We start from the raw sequence: 18,236 nt of genomic DNA, 5'->3' as shown, positions 1-18,236 counted from the left end.
AGGTTCCTCTGTGCCCAACTCTCAGCCTGCCCAGCTCTCACTGACTGGCAGCACAACCTCTGGTGAATCAGCCAGTGCTCCCAGTTTGGTGCCAGCAGGGAACTCACTGAGGGTCCCTCTGTGCCCTCACCCAGGTGGTTGATGAAGATGTTGAACCAGACTGGCCCCAGATCCCATCCCTGTGGAACTCCACTGGTCACAAGCCTCCAGCTCTATTCTGTGCCATTGACTCCAATGTGATGCAATGTCATTTAATAATATCAGATCCCCATTAACCAGAGACTTTTATGGAGAGAAATGCCCTAAATCACTTATTTGTTGCATCATTAGGACAGAGGAGCAGACAGGGCATAATTGCTTGTTCAAGCAGCACCTGCTGTATTGTGTCCCAGATGAGTGGCTGCATGCAGCATCCTCTTGCTTTGCCTGCTGCCAGCAGCTGCCCTGCTCACTGTGCTACTTGGAGCCTGTGTCTTCTTGGCTTTGAGAAAAGCTGCCTTCCTTGTGTGGCCTTTGCCCCCTCTGTTGTTACCCCTTCTATTGTCACATCACACCTCAATTATTTTGACTCCACAAAGGGCTTGGCAGCTGCAGGGCTCTGGGTGTGTGACCTGGGGCACTGATGCCTGGGCAAGCAGCAGGTGAGTCCAGAGATGTGGCTGATCAATATGAAGCAGCAGCACCTCAGGAGGTTCCTCTCTGCCCAACTCTCTCAGTGAGACCTCACTGAATGGCAGCAGAGTGATGTGACACTTGAGTCACAGCTGACCTCCTCCATCCCCTTCAGCCTGTGTCCTGCATCTCTTGAGAGATGATCTCACCAGTCAGCAATTAAAGAAGAAAACCCTACATTTTCATTTAATAGCTGTCCTTTCTTTTTCCTCCCAGCAACCCCAAAATAACTTGCTCTTGTTTACTAGAAGAATCCACAAACCACTTGGAAGCAGGCAGCAGCATCTCATGTCGTGCTGGAGTCACCTCAGAAGTGTCAGACACAACTTTCAGCCCTGCTGCTGAAGGCTGAGGGGCAGGTTGTGTGTGCAGGAGGGGGATCAGGCAGCCACACAGCTTGTGCTTGTCTTACCTTTGCTGTGCTTGGGGTTTGGTGCTGTGGTATTGCTATGAAATAGAAGCATCAGATGTTCTGTGCTTCCCCAGCATCATCCATTGACCTAATCACAGAGTCTCAAGGGTTGGAAGGGAGCTGCAGAGCTCATCCAGTGCAGCCCCCCTGCCAGAGCAGCACCACCCAGAGCAGGGCACACTGGCTGCCCAGGGTGCCCATCCCAGCTGGGTTTGGGATGTCTCCAGAGAAGGAGCCTCCACAGCCCCTCTGGGCAGCTCCCTCACCTCAATGTTTTTCTCCCCTGCTCCAAGGAGGCTGGTTGCTTTGTTACTGTGAGTTTATTGTACTCAAAGGAGTTCTACACTATAGAAGCCCCTTGTCTGGGTTTTAAGAGGTTTGGAGGGGTTTTTAAATCATTTTAAACCAACTTTGCCCCATCCCTCAGCTGCTGAAGCTTAGAAATATTGAAGTCTTGGCCCTTGACACCTATTTAGAGTTGCAGGAATTTAAAGCACTGCTCACTTTTAAACCCAGCTTTCTAAGTAACTCTCAAGAATAAAAGATGCTGCTGGAACTGCTGCCTTGTTTGCTAAGCTCTGGCCCCAGGCAAGTTTGTACAATAGGTTCTGAACCCCTTCATAAGAAGGTTTTATAATGGGAATCCTGATCTATTCCTAATTCTGCTGATGCTGCAGGGTGTCATCACAATGCACTAATCCCCACACATGGCTGATGGTTCTGTGTGGTTACATTTAATGACAGATTTTGATCTGGATCACTTTGTTGCTCAGTGTTTCTGGGTTTCCCACGTGTGCTGCTGTGCTGGAACTCCTTTGCTCTGTGATCAGGCTTTTGGGCTGGCCATTTTTAAGCTGGCAGTTTGGGAAGGGGCTACAGAGGTAGCAGGAGGCATTGTGACCCCACACAGAGAGCTTACAAAGATGGGAATGGTGTGTGGTACCAGAGGTTGTACCCTAAGGGTGGGTATGTTCAGGAAGCAAGAGGCAGGAGAGCTTTTGTTCCACCCTCCACTGACAGCCTTAGTGATGGCCCAAGCTGGCAGCCCCCCTGTGTTGCAGCAGTGGGGATGCTGCTGTCACCTCTGGGTGAACTGCTGAAGCACAGCAAGCACCTGGAAAGGGGAAAACCAAAGTTGTTTCTGCTGCTGTGGTTCCCAGAGGCAGCATTCTGTAGCTCCATGTGTGTGTGTGCACGTGCCCAGACCTGCCTTTGCTCAGAGCCATCCCTGGATGACAACATGTGGTTCCCTCCAAGCTGCCCAGACAACAGGAGCTGATGCAGCACTGAGGAGCTTGGCAGGAGCATTTACATCTTGTTTTGTTCATACCTGATTTAACAGGTCTGAAGTTGTTCCAGTGATTTAAGGGGAAAGCACTTAACTGGAGTTTTTCTTCAGTGCCCTTGAGTAAACTCCAAAAGCTGCTCTTTACCAGGATAAAAGCATCACAGGGGCTCCCCTCTGCCTACCAAAGGCACATCTGGGTGATATCTGGCTTCTCAGAGAGGAGCTCCTTGCAAAGGGATGTGTGTCTGTGTGTGCATGAGGGAGCTGGTGCAGAGAGAGGGGTCTGCATGGCAAGGTTAGCTGGCAGCCTCATGTCTCAGGCACACTACCAACCTCCTGGTTACCAAACACAGACCTCCCCTCCTAGCTGGCTGCCCTGATTCTGAAGGGAGGAGACAGGAGCTGCTCTGTGGGGCTGAGAGCCTGCAGTGTGCTGAGGGGTACAGGGGGCTTTGCCTGTGGAACAGCAGCACAGATCATTGTCTGGAGCAGAGGGATGCTCTGAACACTTGTTCTTGGAGGGGATGGAGAGGGGGAAACTCTTCTTATAGATGTTCTTGGGTAGGATAGCTGTAGCTCTCAGCAATGCCTGGGCACCTGAGTGCTGGCATCTGTGTGTGTGTGTGTGTATTGTTTGATGTTTTCTTCTCCCAGGACAACCTTGCAGTGTCCTTGGGAATCCCTGACGCTGCAGAGGCTGAGAGCAAACCCTCTGCCTTTACACTGCTGCTAAATGGCTTTGCAGCCACAGGTGAGGTTTTACTAACCCCCTTCCAGAAAGCTCCAGCAGCACCAAGCTGCTCCCAGACCTGGGGGAGTGTCATGCTGATGGAGTGCTGCTTTCTGAATGAAGCCTCCTTTCCCTGCATGCAAATGAGGTGCTGCAGACAGCTCAGATTGCATGAAGCAGGCTTTTCTTGTGGTGATAAAAGACCCTGGGGCTTGTTTAATCATCCTCTGCATCCCTCAGTGGACTCTCTGACTCCAAACTTCAGCACCTGGCTCTAGGGAGGCAAAACTGGAGGGGTTAATATGGACACCACAGCTTCACATCCATCAGGGCAGTGGAAGCAGAGTGCAGGGGTGGCTGCAGGGCTGTGGCTGCCCTCTGAGAAAAAGCATCTTTGGTGGTTTTGATGCCTCACCCCTGCCCTGTGGTCCTCACAGCCACGTGGGACCTGGGTGCCCTGCACCCAGCTGGGCTGGTACCAGAGGAAAGGAGACATTGTGCACCCTGCTCATGTAGAAAGTCATTCAGAGGCTTCTGCCACGAGCACTGTGAGCTGGGGACTTACTCTGCAGGACTCTGGTGTTGAAGTGTCCCCTGTCAGAGCAAACCTCAGTGTGTCCTCCAGGCCACTTTAGCTTTCACTGGCCTCCTACATTAACAAATACCTTTTTCCTCCATTAACCAGAGCTCAGTTGCTTGGGGTTTGGTTTAAGATAAAGTTGTTTTGGAATCAGCTGCCAGTTGCTATGTTTTTGTGGCTGCCTGCCTGCCTGTGTGGAAGAACTTAGCACTTGCCCAGCCCCAGAAGGATGCTGAGCTCCACCCAGCTGCTTTGCTTTCTTTCAGAGCATTTTTCTTTGTCATTAAAACATGGGCAAACGTGGAAATAAATCAGTGGGCTTCAGTCCTGGCCTCAGCTCTGCAGCTCTTCCCCATCATATCCCTGTTCTGGGCTTTAATGGAGGCTTCTCTGCCATCCTTGCAGCCTTTCCTTCTCCTGAAGTATTGGAGCTCTGCAATGGTTTGTCTCCTCTCCTGGTTTTAGTGTTCTTTGCCCTTTGGAGCATGGAGCCAGCTATCCCTGAGGATGAGTTGGGACACATGTGGTTGTAGTAAGGTAGAAGGCAAAAGCATGTTGTGGTTTTTTCCTATGGGTATAAAACAAACCAAACAGAAGCCTCCCCTATCCCAACTACCCCAAACCCTCCCACAACCTGCTCAGAGATGGATGGGTGGTGCTTGAGTGGAAAAAACCAGGTTAAGCCAAAACAAATGAGAACTGAGTGTCCAGGCTGAACTGCAGCACTATATTTAAACAGGGTATTTTTGTATTTTAATAATTAACCACTGGGAAAGAACAGCCTGAAGAAGTCTACAAAGGCCATTTCCAAGGTATCTCTTCTTGCAGCCCCATCTTGGTGCTGGGGAGTGCAGCTGAGGGCTGATGCAGAGGACAGGGATGCTTTGCAGCATTCATTCCTTCACTGGCTTTGTGTCCTTCCCCTGGGTTCTTACCTTTGCAGCCTCTTCCCAGTCAAAGGAAGATGATCAGCAGTAAACCAGGGTTTGAGTTGATGTGTGGCTTGAGTCTTTCTGTGGAGAGCAGGATTTCCCTGGGCAGGAGCTGTAATGCACTTGTGAGTGTGACCATGATGGGCTCTGGAGCAGATGATGTCCAGCAGAGGGTGGGTGTGGAAGATGATGCTCTGCTGTGGGATTCTTCTCTTGCCATTCAGTTTTGTACAGCAGAAGGCAATTCTTTGCTTTTGAGGAAAGGTCTTGTGGGGTTTTTAATGCTGAAGAAGCACCTGCAAGGCTTCACTGCTGCATTGTCTGGTGTGTGAGTAGGAGATGTCAGGTGAGGGGAGGGCAGTGAGATGGAAATGAGGGAACTGGGCCTGGCACAGCGTGAATTCACAGCTGGAATCCAGCTGTGCAAAAGGGATGCAGGGAAGGAAGGGAATTTCCCCCTGTCAGACCATAATGACCCTGCTGAGGCCTCATCTGGAGTCCTGGGGCCAGTTCTGGGCTCCCCAGCTGCAGAGGGACAGGGAACTGCTGGAGAGAGGCCAGTGCAGGGCCAGCAAGATGCTGAGGGGATGGAGCATCTTCCTTGTGAGGAAAGGCTGTGGGACCTGGGGCTGTTCAGCCTGGAGAAGAGACTGAGGGGGGAGCTCATCAACACTTACAAGTATCTAAAGGGTGGGTGTCAGGAGGCTGGGGCAGCACTTGCTTGTGTTGTAGCCAGTGCCAGGACAAGGGGTGATGGGATGAAGCTGCAACACAAACAGTTCCATTGAAACATAAGGACAAACTGTGTCAGTGTTTGAGTGAGGGAGCCCTGGCCCAGGCTGCCCAGGGAGGGTGTGGAGGCTCCTTCCTTGGAGGGCTTCAAAACCCACCTGGACACGTTCCTGTGTGACCTGATGTAGGTGGGAGCTTCTTTAGCAGAGGGTTGTGCTGGATGAGCTCTGCAGGTCCCTCCCAGCCCCCACCACTGTGTTATTCTCTGATTCCATGACTGCATCCCTGGGAAGGGAACTCACCCAGTCCACTGAGAGCAGAGCACGTTGTGGTCTAGATCCACATTATCCTCCTGTCTGCAGCTTTTGAGCAGCTCTTCCCTCCATGTGTGGGGGCAAAGTTGGTTTTTGAGAACTCTTACCCCTATTTAGGGGAAGTGAAGAGACTGGGAGAGGCCTTTTGTCCTGCACCATCTCTCCAGGAGCCGAGTGCTGCAGCAGGCATGGATGCTTCCCAGCAAGAAGGGAAGCAGAGCAGCTGACTATTCCTAACCTTCAGTGCAAACTTAACTCTTGGCTTCCATCCTGCATTGTGAAAGAGCAAAACTGCAAGTGGGGGAGGGTGGAAGGGGCCATGTGAGCGTGGGGTGCAGTGGAGGAGGGTGGAATCCCTGCTCCAGCGATGCAGAAATGAAGGGGATGGGTTTGGTGTGATGGGAGGGAACCCACCTGGCTCTTGCCAAAGAGTGTTCAGAGGCATTGCTCTGACTGCAGAGGGGCTGCAGTTTGAATCTGCCATGGAAACATGCTCTTGTGCCCTTTGCCTTTCCCAGCAGTGCCAGCAGCAGTCCCCACATGTCATCAGAGCTGGCACAGTGTGAGAGCTCTGTAAGAGAGCTGCCATGGCTTTGCCTCTGATGCTGGGAGACACTTGGAGGGAGCTGGGGCTGCTTGAACAGACATGCTCATCTTGTCTCCTCTTCCCTCCCTCCCCACCTGTTTTTGCTTTTCCTCTTGGTGACTTGGCTGGAACCAGATGAGTCTTTCTCCAGATGATGCCATGAGAGTCAAGAACCTCCCAGGCTTCCAGATCCACTGAAGCAAATGTCTCTTAGCTCAAGGTCCCAGACAGCAGGGACAGAAACCTTCAACATTTAATACCCTTCAACTTCTGGAGCTTGAACTGGATTGACCTGCAGACCCAAAATTGTGCAGCAGGCCCTCAGGGTTGTGGCAGCATCCCAGCAATGCTGCCTCAGCTCAGCTCAGCTCAGCTCAGCTCAGCTCAGCCTGTGGAGCTGAACAGGACAGTCAGTGCCAACCCCTATGGTCTTGTTTGGAAACGAGGCTTCTTTTGCACCATCCCTCTATGTCTTGCATGGCCTTTACCTGCTGGTGACACATAAGGGCACCATGAAGTTTCCAGACTTTGCTGGGGGAGCCTTTGGTGCTTCAGAGGGGCAAAAGCAGGTGGTTCTTGCTGAAATGGTGGCTGGCAAAAACCTGCCTTGTGAGAGCTGGGTTCCAGCCAGGTTCCAGCCAGTAACTGCTGCTCATCAACCTGAGGCAATTAACACTCTTCAGTTAGTTCACACTGTCCACAGAAGCTGCTGCATTGCTCACACATCCTTCAGGCTGCATCACATCTAAGGAGGAATGGAAAAGAGCTTCAGAAGTGAGCCCACAGAGAGGAGTGGGGCTGATGGAGGGAAGGGGACTGGCACCAAGGCTTCCAATGCAGGGAAACAGCTGAAGCCATCACTGGGGCAGGAGCAAAACTCAGCATCACAGGGCAGACTTGCAGTTCAGTTTTCTCCTCTTAACTGGTCCCACTTTAGCTGACCCCACACTTCTGTTGCTGATACAGCAGAGCAACTGATTTACACAAGAGCCTTAGGTTAGCTGAGAAAACCTTTCCTTGCAGGTCTAAGAGCTGTATTTCTGGGCCTTCCTTATGCAGCCACAGTGAGCTGAAACAGCAAAGCAGCTGACACCATGCCTAGCTGTGGCATTTTAACCTGGGGCCCCTGCAGCTGCAAAATGACCCAGCCTGTGAGTTTTGTCTTTAAGGACTGCCTCTGACTGCTTGGGAGGAGCAGAGTTTTGCCTTTTACTTGGCCTCCCCCTCTTTGAGTGCATCCCTTTATTGAGCTCAAAGCCCACAACCCCATGTCTTGCACAGAGGGCTGGCAGGTTTTGATTGAAGTTCCAAATGACTTGTGTTCTCTAAGTGCAAGCTTTCATGTCTCAGGCTATCATACCAATTCTCCACTGTCATTTTTAGCCTCCTATGAAACAAGGGATGTGATCACTCATCCTGTCACCCTGTTAGTGACTCTGTTAACCCTTGTGACAGCCTTTGATGGCATCTGGCCTTTGTGTGAGACCAGCACAGCTCAGGGGAGAGCCCAGTGCTGGGGTCAAGTGTCTCCCAGCTGTTTCACTGCAGGTCACTTTAGAGTTCTGGTCATGTCCAGGGGCAGAACAGCAATGAACTCTTTTGCCTTAGGGGCTGCAGTGTGCCAGGGGCAGGACCTGTGCATCCAGCAGCTTCAAAACCCTCCCTTCAACTGCAATCTCTTTGTAGAACACACTTCACTTTTCTTCCATCTGTGGTTGCATTGTGAATGGTATTTGGGGAGGGAGGAAGGTCATCAAAGCTCCCAGTAAGCTGAGCATTAACTGCCCTTCAGACCCTGCTCATCCTCAGGCTTTCCTGAGGCAGAGGATCCACGTGCTGGAGTGACCCCTCTATGGATGAATGCCTTCTCCCTGGTGAGATTTAGTGCTCCAAGTGCACTGCCTGGCTGCTCCCCACAGGACTTGGAGATCTGACTTGGCAGCAGCCTTTTAAGGCTTCTCTTTGTTTTGTTTCACCTACTGGAGCTCAGCTCCAAGCTGCCATTGATTTTGAATGGAAGTCAAACTCTTCCCTCACAGTGTTTCCAGGAGCCCTGCTCGTTGGCCAGGCAATTTTGGGAGCTTGTGCAGCTGCACCAAGCAAAACATCATGCTGGGATACAGGCTGGGGGATGAGTTCCAGGAAAACTTGGACTCCTTCCCCAAATCTATCCTTAAAAGACCAGAAAAGAAACAAACACTTGTGTAAGAGCTGAAGTTTGTTTCCCCCCCCACCCCACCCCAACTGTCTGTTGCCATTTGATGTCTCAGCTCTGCATCAGCAGCAGCCACTCTGAGGTGCCTCACAGGAATAAGGTTTGAGTTAGGAATCTCTCAGTAGGAGGTTGTCTTGTTTCTTTAGGGGGGGAGGTTGGAGGGGGTTATAGATTGAAGACTGATGTAAGCAACCAGACCTGAGCCTCTTATGTGTCTCTACTCTCTGGAAAATAGTGGGCCTTAGTGCTTTAGAATCCCTTTTTCAATGGTATCTGGCAACAGGACAAGGGGTGATGGGATGAAGCTGCAACACAAACAGTGCCACTGAAACATAAGGCAAAAGTGTGTCAGTGTTGGAGTGAGGGAGCCCTGGCCCAGGCTGCCCAGGGAGGGTGTGGAGGCTCCTTCTTGGAGCTCTTCAAACCCCCCCATGACATGTTACTGTGTGACCTGATGTAGGTGGGAGCTGCTTCTGCAGGGGTTGTGCTGGATGAGCTCTGCAGGTCCCTTCCAGCCCCCCCATGCTGTGACTCTGTGATATCAAAAACTCTGACTTGACTGAGGTGCAGTTTGTCAGGTCTTTCACCTTGGCAGAATGAACACAGCAATTGTCCCCTTCAGTGTTCCCTCTGCAGCATTAGAAAGCCTCCACTTACAAATTCTGCTCAAGAACTGCTTTGGAACAGTTGCTGTTCCCATTGGAGGCAGTGTCCTGTGGGCTGCATGCAGGCTGGAACTGGCACTGGTTCATTTCAGAGGGTAAATGCAGCCATTTATGTGCAACTGAAGTGGACTTGGAGAGGCAGCTTCTCAGGCCATAGTTTTTGCTTTCCCCTGAATTGCAGGAGGTTTGCCTTGAGCCATGGGCTGTGGCTGCTCAAATCAGGGGATGAAATTGTCTTTAGCTCCCTCTCCTGGGTACTTAAGGCATTTGCCCCCATGCTGCTGCTGCTTTTGCAGACCAGGTCTGTTTTCAGGCTCTGTGTGAGCATCTCTGCTCTCAGTGGAAGTGATGAGGAGCCTCCACACACGAGACTGAGAGATGTGATGGTTAAAAAAGAGCCAACAAAACCAAACCAAAACTACCCAACCCAAGGCAGCCTGAGGTGAAGCCCAAGTTTCCCCTCTGCATGCTGTGAGAGTCAGTGAGCTGCATTCCTCAGGCTGTGCCTTTGGGGCTGCATGTTTGTACAGGGGGAGCTGCCTCTTTCCTGATTTCTGTGTTCCAGGGAGGATGGTTTTGTTGGAGATGTTCATTGCCAAGCACTGGCAAGTTGTGGAAGGGAAAGCCCTGTGGAGTCCCAGCCTCTCTGCATCCCTTCTGAGCCATCCCTCCTTGCCAAGGCTTTTCCAGCAGGGTGTTAAGGGTCCCTTTTATGGGTCACAAGTGCCTTAACATCCTTCCCCAGAGTTCCTCAGCAGTCCCATGGCAGGTGAAATGCCCAGGGTTGCCTTTACCTTCTCCTCAGGCTTTATGAATAATGCAGCATGTGCTTTCTTCTCTCTTTGTTTTCAGATTGAGAAAATCATGAGTTCCATTGGTGAAGGCATTGACTTTTCTCAGGAGCAGCACAGGATCTCAGGTAGTGTACCCAGCTCATGTCTGTCTGTCTGTCTTGGTTGTGCTCTGTACAGAAACAAGCTGCTTTGACTCCTGCATGCTCATCTTTTCCACTTGCTTTGCTTCCCAGAAGGGAGGGGAAGGCTCTGGCATAGAAGGAGCAGATCTCAGCTTGCCAGAGTGATGCTCAGTGCTGCTCCCAGCAGTTTTCATTCATTACTCCCCTAAGTGGATTGCTTTCATTTTGTCTAGCCCAGCTGTCCTTCCCTCCCAGCAGGCTCCTGGGGGAAGTGGGCTGGGTGAAGAGCACTGCAGCTGATCCCTCCAGCCTGAATGGGGAAGGGGAGGGACCCAGATTATCCCAGTGTTGATGAATACTCACTTGTGACAGCAGTGTGTGTGTGCAGAGGATCTTGTTTCTTCTTGAAACTGCCTATTTATAAACTCTAGGCCCTGATATTACTGCTTAGACAATGTGAGGTGATGTTTTGCATCTTGGAATAGTTTCAAATGAAGGCTCATTGCTGAGAATTGAGGAGTTTCATTGGTGGCTTCCAGGAGCTGAAGTGATTCCTTGTAGCCCTTCCCTTTAGGTGGAGTTGTCTGGGACACTCCCTGTGCTCTTTGGGAAAGCAGTAAAATCATCTGTGGAGTAGCTGGTTCCTTGGCCCCACTCACACAGCCCAACAACCACTGTCTTCTGGTGCTTAAAACTTCTCCAGTCTTTGCTCAGTGTGTAGGAGGAAGATCAAGTTTTCTGCCTGTACAAAAAAGATGGTGTAAGGACTGCAGCCAGTATCCCAGGGACAGAAAACACTACTGATCCTGGCTCCCACAACTACTGTTGGTTTTGATGTAGCCTCTGAGAAAGCTGAACAAATTGCTCCCACTTCTCTCCTGCCTTTCACAACATGTGTCTCAAGTTTCTCCTCTGGTGGATAGCAACAAAATGTTCTTGAAGCACTTAGTCTGACACAGCCACTGTGGATTTGGCTTCTGCTTGCTCTCACAGTCCTCACAACAGCTTTGCTTTTGTTTCAAACCCATAATGCAGTAGCAAGATGCTCTTTTCTGGCTTTTCATTATCTAAGTGTGGGTCTGTGAGCAGAACCTCTCTGTTGCCCAACCATGTCTCTACTTGTCCTTTCAGGCTCCCAGAGTTCTGGGAGGGTGGGAGTTTTGTGGTTAGAGTGACCCCAGCCAAGATATCAAATGTCCATGTTATCTCCATGGGAATTCACCTCTCCCAGGTGGATGTTCATTTTGGGCAAGTCTGGAAATAAAGCTGCACTGCAGCCTGGCTGGGATGGCTTTGCTCTGGGTGAGAGGGTGCTGATGGGCAAGGGCAGGCTCAGAGAGGCTGTCTGGCCATCAGCAGGGCTCAGTCTGCATTGGGGGTTGTCTGAGGAGGTGTCTTCTAGAGCCTGTTTGCATTTCACAGGTTAAGAAGCATTTCTTGGAGACCAGGAAAGCAAAGCCTGTGTGGGGTGAAGGGTCTTGCTCAGGCAGTTGAGCTGGAGCTTACTGAAGGCAAGAGAAGAAGGTGTAAAGAGCTGCTGCTACCACCCAGCCTCTAAACCAAACCATCCAGAGTAGCTGGAGCATTGCTGGGATTTGACTTGTTTTTTCTGCAAGCCATAAAGTGATTTTGCCTGAGTGCTTGAACATTTCTTCTCCAGCTTTCCCCCTGCAAAACTCCAGGTGCTTCAAAGCAGATCCAACCCATCCCAGTTCCTTTGTTCTGTGCATCTCAGCCACGTGCTTCTGTGACCTTGGAGTACTGAGTTTTGTTAATTCTATTCTAAAACTGTATAAATAGCTCCTGAGATGATTTAGTTGTGCATTTTGCCTTTGCTTCTGCCTTGCTGAAGACAAGGGAAGCATCACAGTGTCACTTAGTGCATTGATTTTCCTTAACCAGAGCAACGTCCTGTTATCACTCTTATCTCTGCAATGCAGCATCAGAGCAAGGGCAGGTGATCTGGGGTTAAACCACCCTCCTTAGGTACCTGCTGTACCCAAGGGAGCTACAACAAACCCAGAGGCAGAGGTTCCTGGGGTGTGGGAGTAACAAACCCTGCACTGAGTTCACATTGAGGCTCCAGACTGGACCCCCAGAGAGATGTGTCAGTGAACCCTCCTGCAGGCACCTCGTTGCACAGTCTTTGGCTCTTTGTTGCTTTGGCTCTGCTCATCCAACAAGATTGTTTTGCCATTTTACCATCTTTACCCTGTCCTTTTTGTGCCTTCTGTTGAGGAAAGTAGACATGAAGAGGAGGTGGAGCAAACAGGGGAAGGAGGCTTTGGTATCAGTGCAAATGTCCCAGCTGTGTCTCCAATACTGTTTTGCAGAGAGGGGAAATAACCTCCCCCCTTTCCCTGCCTCAACACTGCAGCTCTGAGCTGCTCAGGAGGTTTATTTGAGTTCTTCTCTTCAAATAAAAGCAGCACAAAAGCAGCACTGTGAGGAACCTGCCCTCCTCCTGTGTGGAGCTGAGGCTGGTGGTCTTCAAAGGAGGAGATAATTGCTTGGCTTGAATGGTGCCTTTGGAAATGGAGCTGACACAGTCTAGAGAGCTTGATTAATCTGATGAACTTTGCTGTCTGGGCACCAAAGGTGCCTCCATGTCATGTACTGCTTAAGGTGGGTTAGAAAATCTACATCTTGAGATTCCTGTGGGAGGAGATGCTCTGTGGGGTGAGGCCAGGTCAGCTGTGGCAGTGCTGTCCTCTGGGATGCTTCCTGGCTGAGTGCCACCATCCCAGGAGCAGTGCCACTATCCCAGTGGCCAGTCCTGCCACTTTGGAGCCATGCCCTTCTCCCCATGCCTCTTGGATTCCTGAGGGGAGAGGATCATCCTCCCTGGCTGCTCCTGCTAGAGCAGTGGCTGTGCTGGAGGCAGGACTGGGGTGAGGCCAGTTGAGGGTCAATATGGGTGACATGGTGGCTGTGCCCTTTGCTGTGGTTAATCTGCCACGTGCCTCAACTTGGGGTTTGCTTGCTGGGCTCTTTCTGAGCATGCCTGTAGGTATCAGTATCCACTAAACAAGGCTGCTTGCAGGACATGTGCCTCCCTCCTGTGCTTTAAGCATGAATTCCCTTCTCTGCCTGTAAATCAGGAGCAAAAAACCACAAAAGCAGAACTCAGAGGCTCGTTTGCAGCAGGATGGAGGATGCTGGAGAGCTGCCACTGTGGAGCTCTGCCCTTAGAGATCCCTCACCTCCAAACTGCTGCATCTGAGCTGCTCTGGGTGGGCAGCATCTCCTCTTGATGGGATGCTGGTAACATATCCACACTCACAGCTCACACCTGCCCTGATGAAGCTTCTCTCATGTCCATCTGTCACCCAGGTTTTTGCTTTGGGGAGGAGGAATTCCCCGTGGGAGTTCACCCTGTGCCTGCCCTCGATACTCTGTACTGAGGACTTTCTAGGGTCAAATAGCTTTGCAGAGGGATGCAAACAGTGTGTGGGGTTTGGTGTGCTGCAGTGGGAGCTGTTGAGCATCCTGCTTTGCCACAAGCCCTGCCCTGCCCTCCCCCTCAGGTGTCCTGAGGTGTGTGCACCCCTATGTGTTTGTTTTTCTGGCAGCATTTAGCTTTTGCTCCTCAGGGCTTCGTTAGGGCTGGTGGAACACTTCAGCTCATCTCACAGAGGTGCAGGGAGCTGCAGGGAACCTGCCACGTGCTCTCCCATCCTCAAAAATGGGTGAGACTTGGAGAATATTGGGGCTCCTGACTAGTCTGGTGTCTGGAATCACTAATGTGCCTGGAAAGGTAATGTGGAGTCTGTACAAGCAGTTATTACCTGCAAATGCCTTGGGTCTAGGCAAAGCAGAGACCCTTGGGGTCACACTGGAACAGGACCAGGCCCTGAGACACTTCCAGGTCCCTGCCATGCCCACACAGATTTAGGGTAATAGCTGCTTTCTGCACCACACATCAAGCTTCCCTATGTAAAAAAGGGAACCAAACTTCCCTGCCTTGCTGTGGTGTTATGGATGAGCAGGTTACACTTCTGGATGACAAGATCATTAGATGCATCCTAATGTCTTGATAGAATTTGGAGCTCTGTTCACCTCCTCCCAGCTGTGAGTTGGAGTAGGGGAGGACAGAGCTCACAGCAGAAGCTCAACCCCACTGCACTGCAGCAGCTCATGGAGCAAGAAACCTGGGTGTTGCTGAGTGGGTTCCAGGGGTTTGTCAGGCAGCATTTCTCTCCCCACACAGAGATGGGTGGTCTCTGCTCAACCCACAGCTCGATGCAAGCAGGAGACGTGCTGCATTACACAGGCAGTGCATCTGGGGCTTGGCAAGCCAGCTCTGCAGGTGACCTGAGGTGTGAGGAAGGTGTTTGGTGTTTTACCTGCCAGGGAGAGTTTTGTTAGCACTCTGCATTTGCCTGGGTGATCTCAGTGCCACTCATGCTGGATGCTGGCTGTGTGCTTTTTGCAGCTGATGCTGTTAATTGACTGCATTTGCCTTGCCTGTCCATCTTGCTAATGCACTGCCTGACTTGACAGGCCCCTGAAGTGGATTTAAGGACTTTGAGCTGGTGATTGTCCCCAGTTGTGGCAGTAAGTGCCTGACTTGCTTCTCTTGCACACTCACTTTGCCCGTGGACAGTCGTTTCTTGGACTTGCAGGTGAAGCTTTGTCGTGTATCTTCAGGCCCCAGTTCCCACAAGCAGAGTGATGCTTTTTCTCCATCCTGACCCACATGCTCAGTTCATCCTCCAAACAGCCTCTTGTTACTGAAGCAGTAACTTACAGGGGGACCTTGCTGAGCCCTGGTAGCCCTCTGCCTTTGCTGTTGCCTTTGCAGAGAGCCCTGTCACTTGAAGAACATCTTGCAGAAGGAGCTGAGCTGCTTGCCTGCTCTCTTTGCAACTTTGAAGCACTGTAATTATTTCTAACTACCCTCTGTTGAGTGTTTCCTCCTCTGCCATCTGCAGACCTTGGAAAGTAGGAAATGTGGAGCCTGGGAAGGATGGAGCTGAGGTTTAGTTTCACTCAGAAGTTGTGCTGGGGAGCAAGGTGACAGGGATTCATTTGTTCTTGTGCTCCCCTTGTGTCGAGGGTATTCAGGGCTTCTTTATTTTGAGCTTAGGATGCTTTGGGCATCCTTCTTGTCTTTTAATGCTTAAAGGAACACCCTCTGTTTCCCTCCCTCCAAATCCCTCCCCTTCGTTTTGTCTTGATTTTAAGTGGCTTTCAAAGCAGAGACCACTGGGTGTGAGTTTCACTTTTGAAAAGCACAAATACCTTTACAAATGGACCAAAAAAAAGCTGAGCAGAGCAAATGGTTTTTCCAAACCAACTCGAGGAGCTCAGGGGAAGGAGCTGCTGTGCTTTCCTTCCCCTCCAGAAGCGCCGGAGGAGGCAGCCAGCACTTCCCTCACCTCTCTCACCATCAATTAAATCCCAGCCACAAATCACTCGGCAGTGTCAGAGCACACGGGGCAGAGCGTTCTTGGAAAGCCCGGGCTGTGCAGTCAGTCACTGAGAAGCCGTTTCCAGCGGGGAGCTGGGAAGCCGCCGCCTCCCTCCCCTCTCCGCAGCCGCCGATGCCGCTCACACGGTGGATGGAAGGAGCTGGGAGGGGTAAGAGGATGGAGAGAAGGGAGGGACGGGCGATGCGAGAGGCAGGAGCCAGGAGCCAGAGTGGAAGGGGGAAGCGCTGGAGCTCGCTGCCTGCAGACAAAGGACGCAGGGGCTGGGCGAGGGGCTGCGGGCAGGAGCCGGGGCAGGATGGGCACCCCCAGAGCCTCTGCGGGCACTGCACGGGGTGCCCCTCTGCACCAGGCGACGGGTGCCCCTCTGCACCAGCTGCTTTAGGGCAGGGCAATGGGTGCCCCTCTGCACCAGCTGCTTTAGGGCAGGGCAATGGGTGCCCCTCTGCACCAGCTGCTTTAGGGCAGCTTTTGTGAGCTCCACGTTCCTGCCGTGCTGCAGCCTCTGGGAAGACTGGCCAGAGCTGGGGAAGGCAGCTTGGCTGGGCAGAGCAGCTCTCCTGAGGACAGCAGGATCCCTCGGGATCCCTGAGGACAGCAGGATCCCCCAGGATCCCAGAGGACAGCAGGATCCCTCAGGATCCCTGAGGACAGCAGGATCCTCCAGGATCCCTGAGGACAGCAGGATCCCTCGGGATCCCAGAGGACAGCAGGATCCCTGAGGACAGCAGGATCCCCCAGGATCCCAGAGGACAGCAGGATCCCTCGGGATCCCAGAGGACAGCAGGATCCCTGAGGACAGCAGGATCCCCCAGGATCCCAGAGGACAGCAGCACCCCTCAGCCCATGGATTTGCAGAGAACAGCGTGAGCTCCGTGCAGCCATTGCAGCAGGTGGGGAGGGGGAAGGATGGCTGGGAAGGGACCAAACAGCTTCAGCTGACCTGTTGGAGGTTTAATGACAGCAAACTTGCTTCTCCTGATGGTCTTTTTCTGTGCAAGTAGCCTTGAGACAGATCTGCTAAGAAGCTTGGGGGCAAAAGAGATGTGCTGTTTTGCATAGCAGAGTCCCCACTGAGAAGGGGATGTCTGAACTTTTTTGGGTCATGTTTAAGGTGTGAGGGTTTATCTAGAGAGGAGTAACAAGTCTCTGGACTCTCTTCCCAGGGGTGAGGGAAGGGAGGGCCCGTCTGCACTGCTCCTGGAGGGTACTGGGAGGAATGTCACTTCTCAGAGCCTGCTAGGAGGTGCCAGGGCATGTCTTGGACTTGAGCTGCTGTGGGAAGACAGAGTGTGCTTGTGTTTGGTCTCTTTTTGTTTTGACGTGGTTTAGAAGCAAAGAACTGAAAAGCCTCCTCCTCCAGAGCTGCTCCCTGCTTCAGTGAGGGCTCAGCCGCAGCAGCTCCGCTTAGCTGAAGAAAATGAAGGGCGGGCAGACACAAGCACACGCCGAGTACCTGCCAGGACTGGCTGAGAGCTGCCCTGGTTCCTCATCGCCCGGTGCAGCAGCGTCAGTAGCCCTGGGGTGCAGCCAGCCTGGTGCCAGCAGCGTGCTGGAATGCCAGAGGTGCTGACATGCCAGTGCCAGGACTCTCAGACTCGGGGTCACTCCGCTCCTCTCACGGCGATAACGGCCAGCGAAAGCCCTGACCATGGTTTGCCTCTTTCAGGACTGCTTGGGGAAAAAAAGTATAAGCCTTCTCCTTTTCTTCTGCTGCAGCTTGTGTGCTTTCTTTGTCTTTGCATGTCTTCCTGTGGACAGCTGCTCTAGCCTGGCTTCTGCTGCTTTTGGGAGAGCCCATCCTGTCTGTTTTGTGTCTCAGCTGCATGAAGATGGCTTTTCTCTCTAGCTGCTTTGTGCCTGCGGCGTGCCTGGCCCGCTGAGCAGGGCAGTGCATCCCGAGGAGAGGACCCACACAGCTCTGTGTGTGAGTGTGAGCCGCTCCACTCCCTTCCCTCGCCCCCAGGACCGCCTGGGGTGAAGCTTTGAGCCGAGGAGCGGATCCGCATCCCGCTGGGTCGGGCTTCGGACGTTTGCCTGGCGACGAGCCCCGAAGGGCTGTGCATGTGATGTGATGTCACTGACCCACGAGCACCTCTCAGCACTTTGCCCAAGCAAAGGTGTTTCTTTCCCTTGAGCCTTAACCCAGGACACAAACTAAACCCCAGCCCACCGAGGCGCTTCGGAAGCCCCTTGTCCATGGGCTGCGCGCACCAGAGGATCCCTCTGCCTCCTGCTCTGTTGTCCTCTCCACCCATCACCTTTTTGAGCCCCTTGCTGGTAATGACTATGATGTGGCAATGCCATCTGTCCTCCTCAGAGTGCCGCTGCTACCGCCTCGACGGCTTCTCCCTTTTCAAGCGTCTGCCGGTTCCTCTCTCGTCAGGTTCGCGGGCGCTGGAGCAGAGCGTGGGCGAGTGGCTGGAGGCGCTGGGTCTGCAGCAGTACGAGAGCAAGCTGCTCCTCAACGGCTTCGACGACGTGCGCTTCATGGTGAGTGTGTGCCCCAGCCAGCTGCCCTGCCTGGGCATTGCCTGGGGCAGAGCTGGGCTGGGCTGGGGAGGGTCAGGGCTCAGGGCTACGGTGCCTTCAGGAGCGGAACCCAAACGGGGCAGTTTGTGGGGTGATGGACACAACTGGGGCACAAACAGTGCCACTGGAACAGGAGGAGAAGGTGCTTTGGTGCTGAGGGGAGGGAGCCCTGGCCCAGGCTGCCCAGGGAGGGTGTGGAGGCTCCTTCCTTGGAGCTCTTCAAACCCCCC

At 52.5% G+C, this 18,236-nt stretch overlaps 1 protein-coding gene across 8 annotated transcripts in view; it reads left to right on the top strand.

Annotated features, from left to right (window-relative positions):
• The window catches only part of ANKS1A (ankyrin repeat and sterile alpha motif domain containing 1A), a 129,356-nt gene that overhangs the window by 72,527 nt on the left and 38,593 nt on the right, over nucleotides 1–18,236 (top strand). For all 8 annotated transcript variants that reach the window (XR_009820256.1, XM_062013300.1, XM_062013301.1 and 5 more), the window contains 2 exons: nucleotides 9,979–10,045; nucleotides 17,861–17,967. Coding sequence is in view for 7 of the 8 variants with exons in the window: in XM_062013300.1 (XP_061869284.1) it covers nucleotides 9,979–10,045; nucleotides 17,861–17,967 (174 nt within the window). In the remaining variant the exon portion in view is untranslated. The remainder of the gene's footprint in view (nucleotides 1–9,978; nucleotides 10,046–17,860; nucleotides 17,968–18,236) is intronic.

This window comes from Colius striatus, chromosome 22 (genome assembly GCF_028858725.1).
Source record: "Colius striatus isolate bColStr4 chromosome 22, bColStr4.1.hap1, whole genome shotgun sequence".
In the NCBI taxonomy this organism is placed as follows: Eukaryota; Metazoa; Chordata; class Aves; order Coliiformes; family Coliidae; genus Colius; species Colius striatus.
Note: the sequence above shows the minus strand (reverse complement) of the source record. Positions and strands in the feature narration are given on the sequence as shown.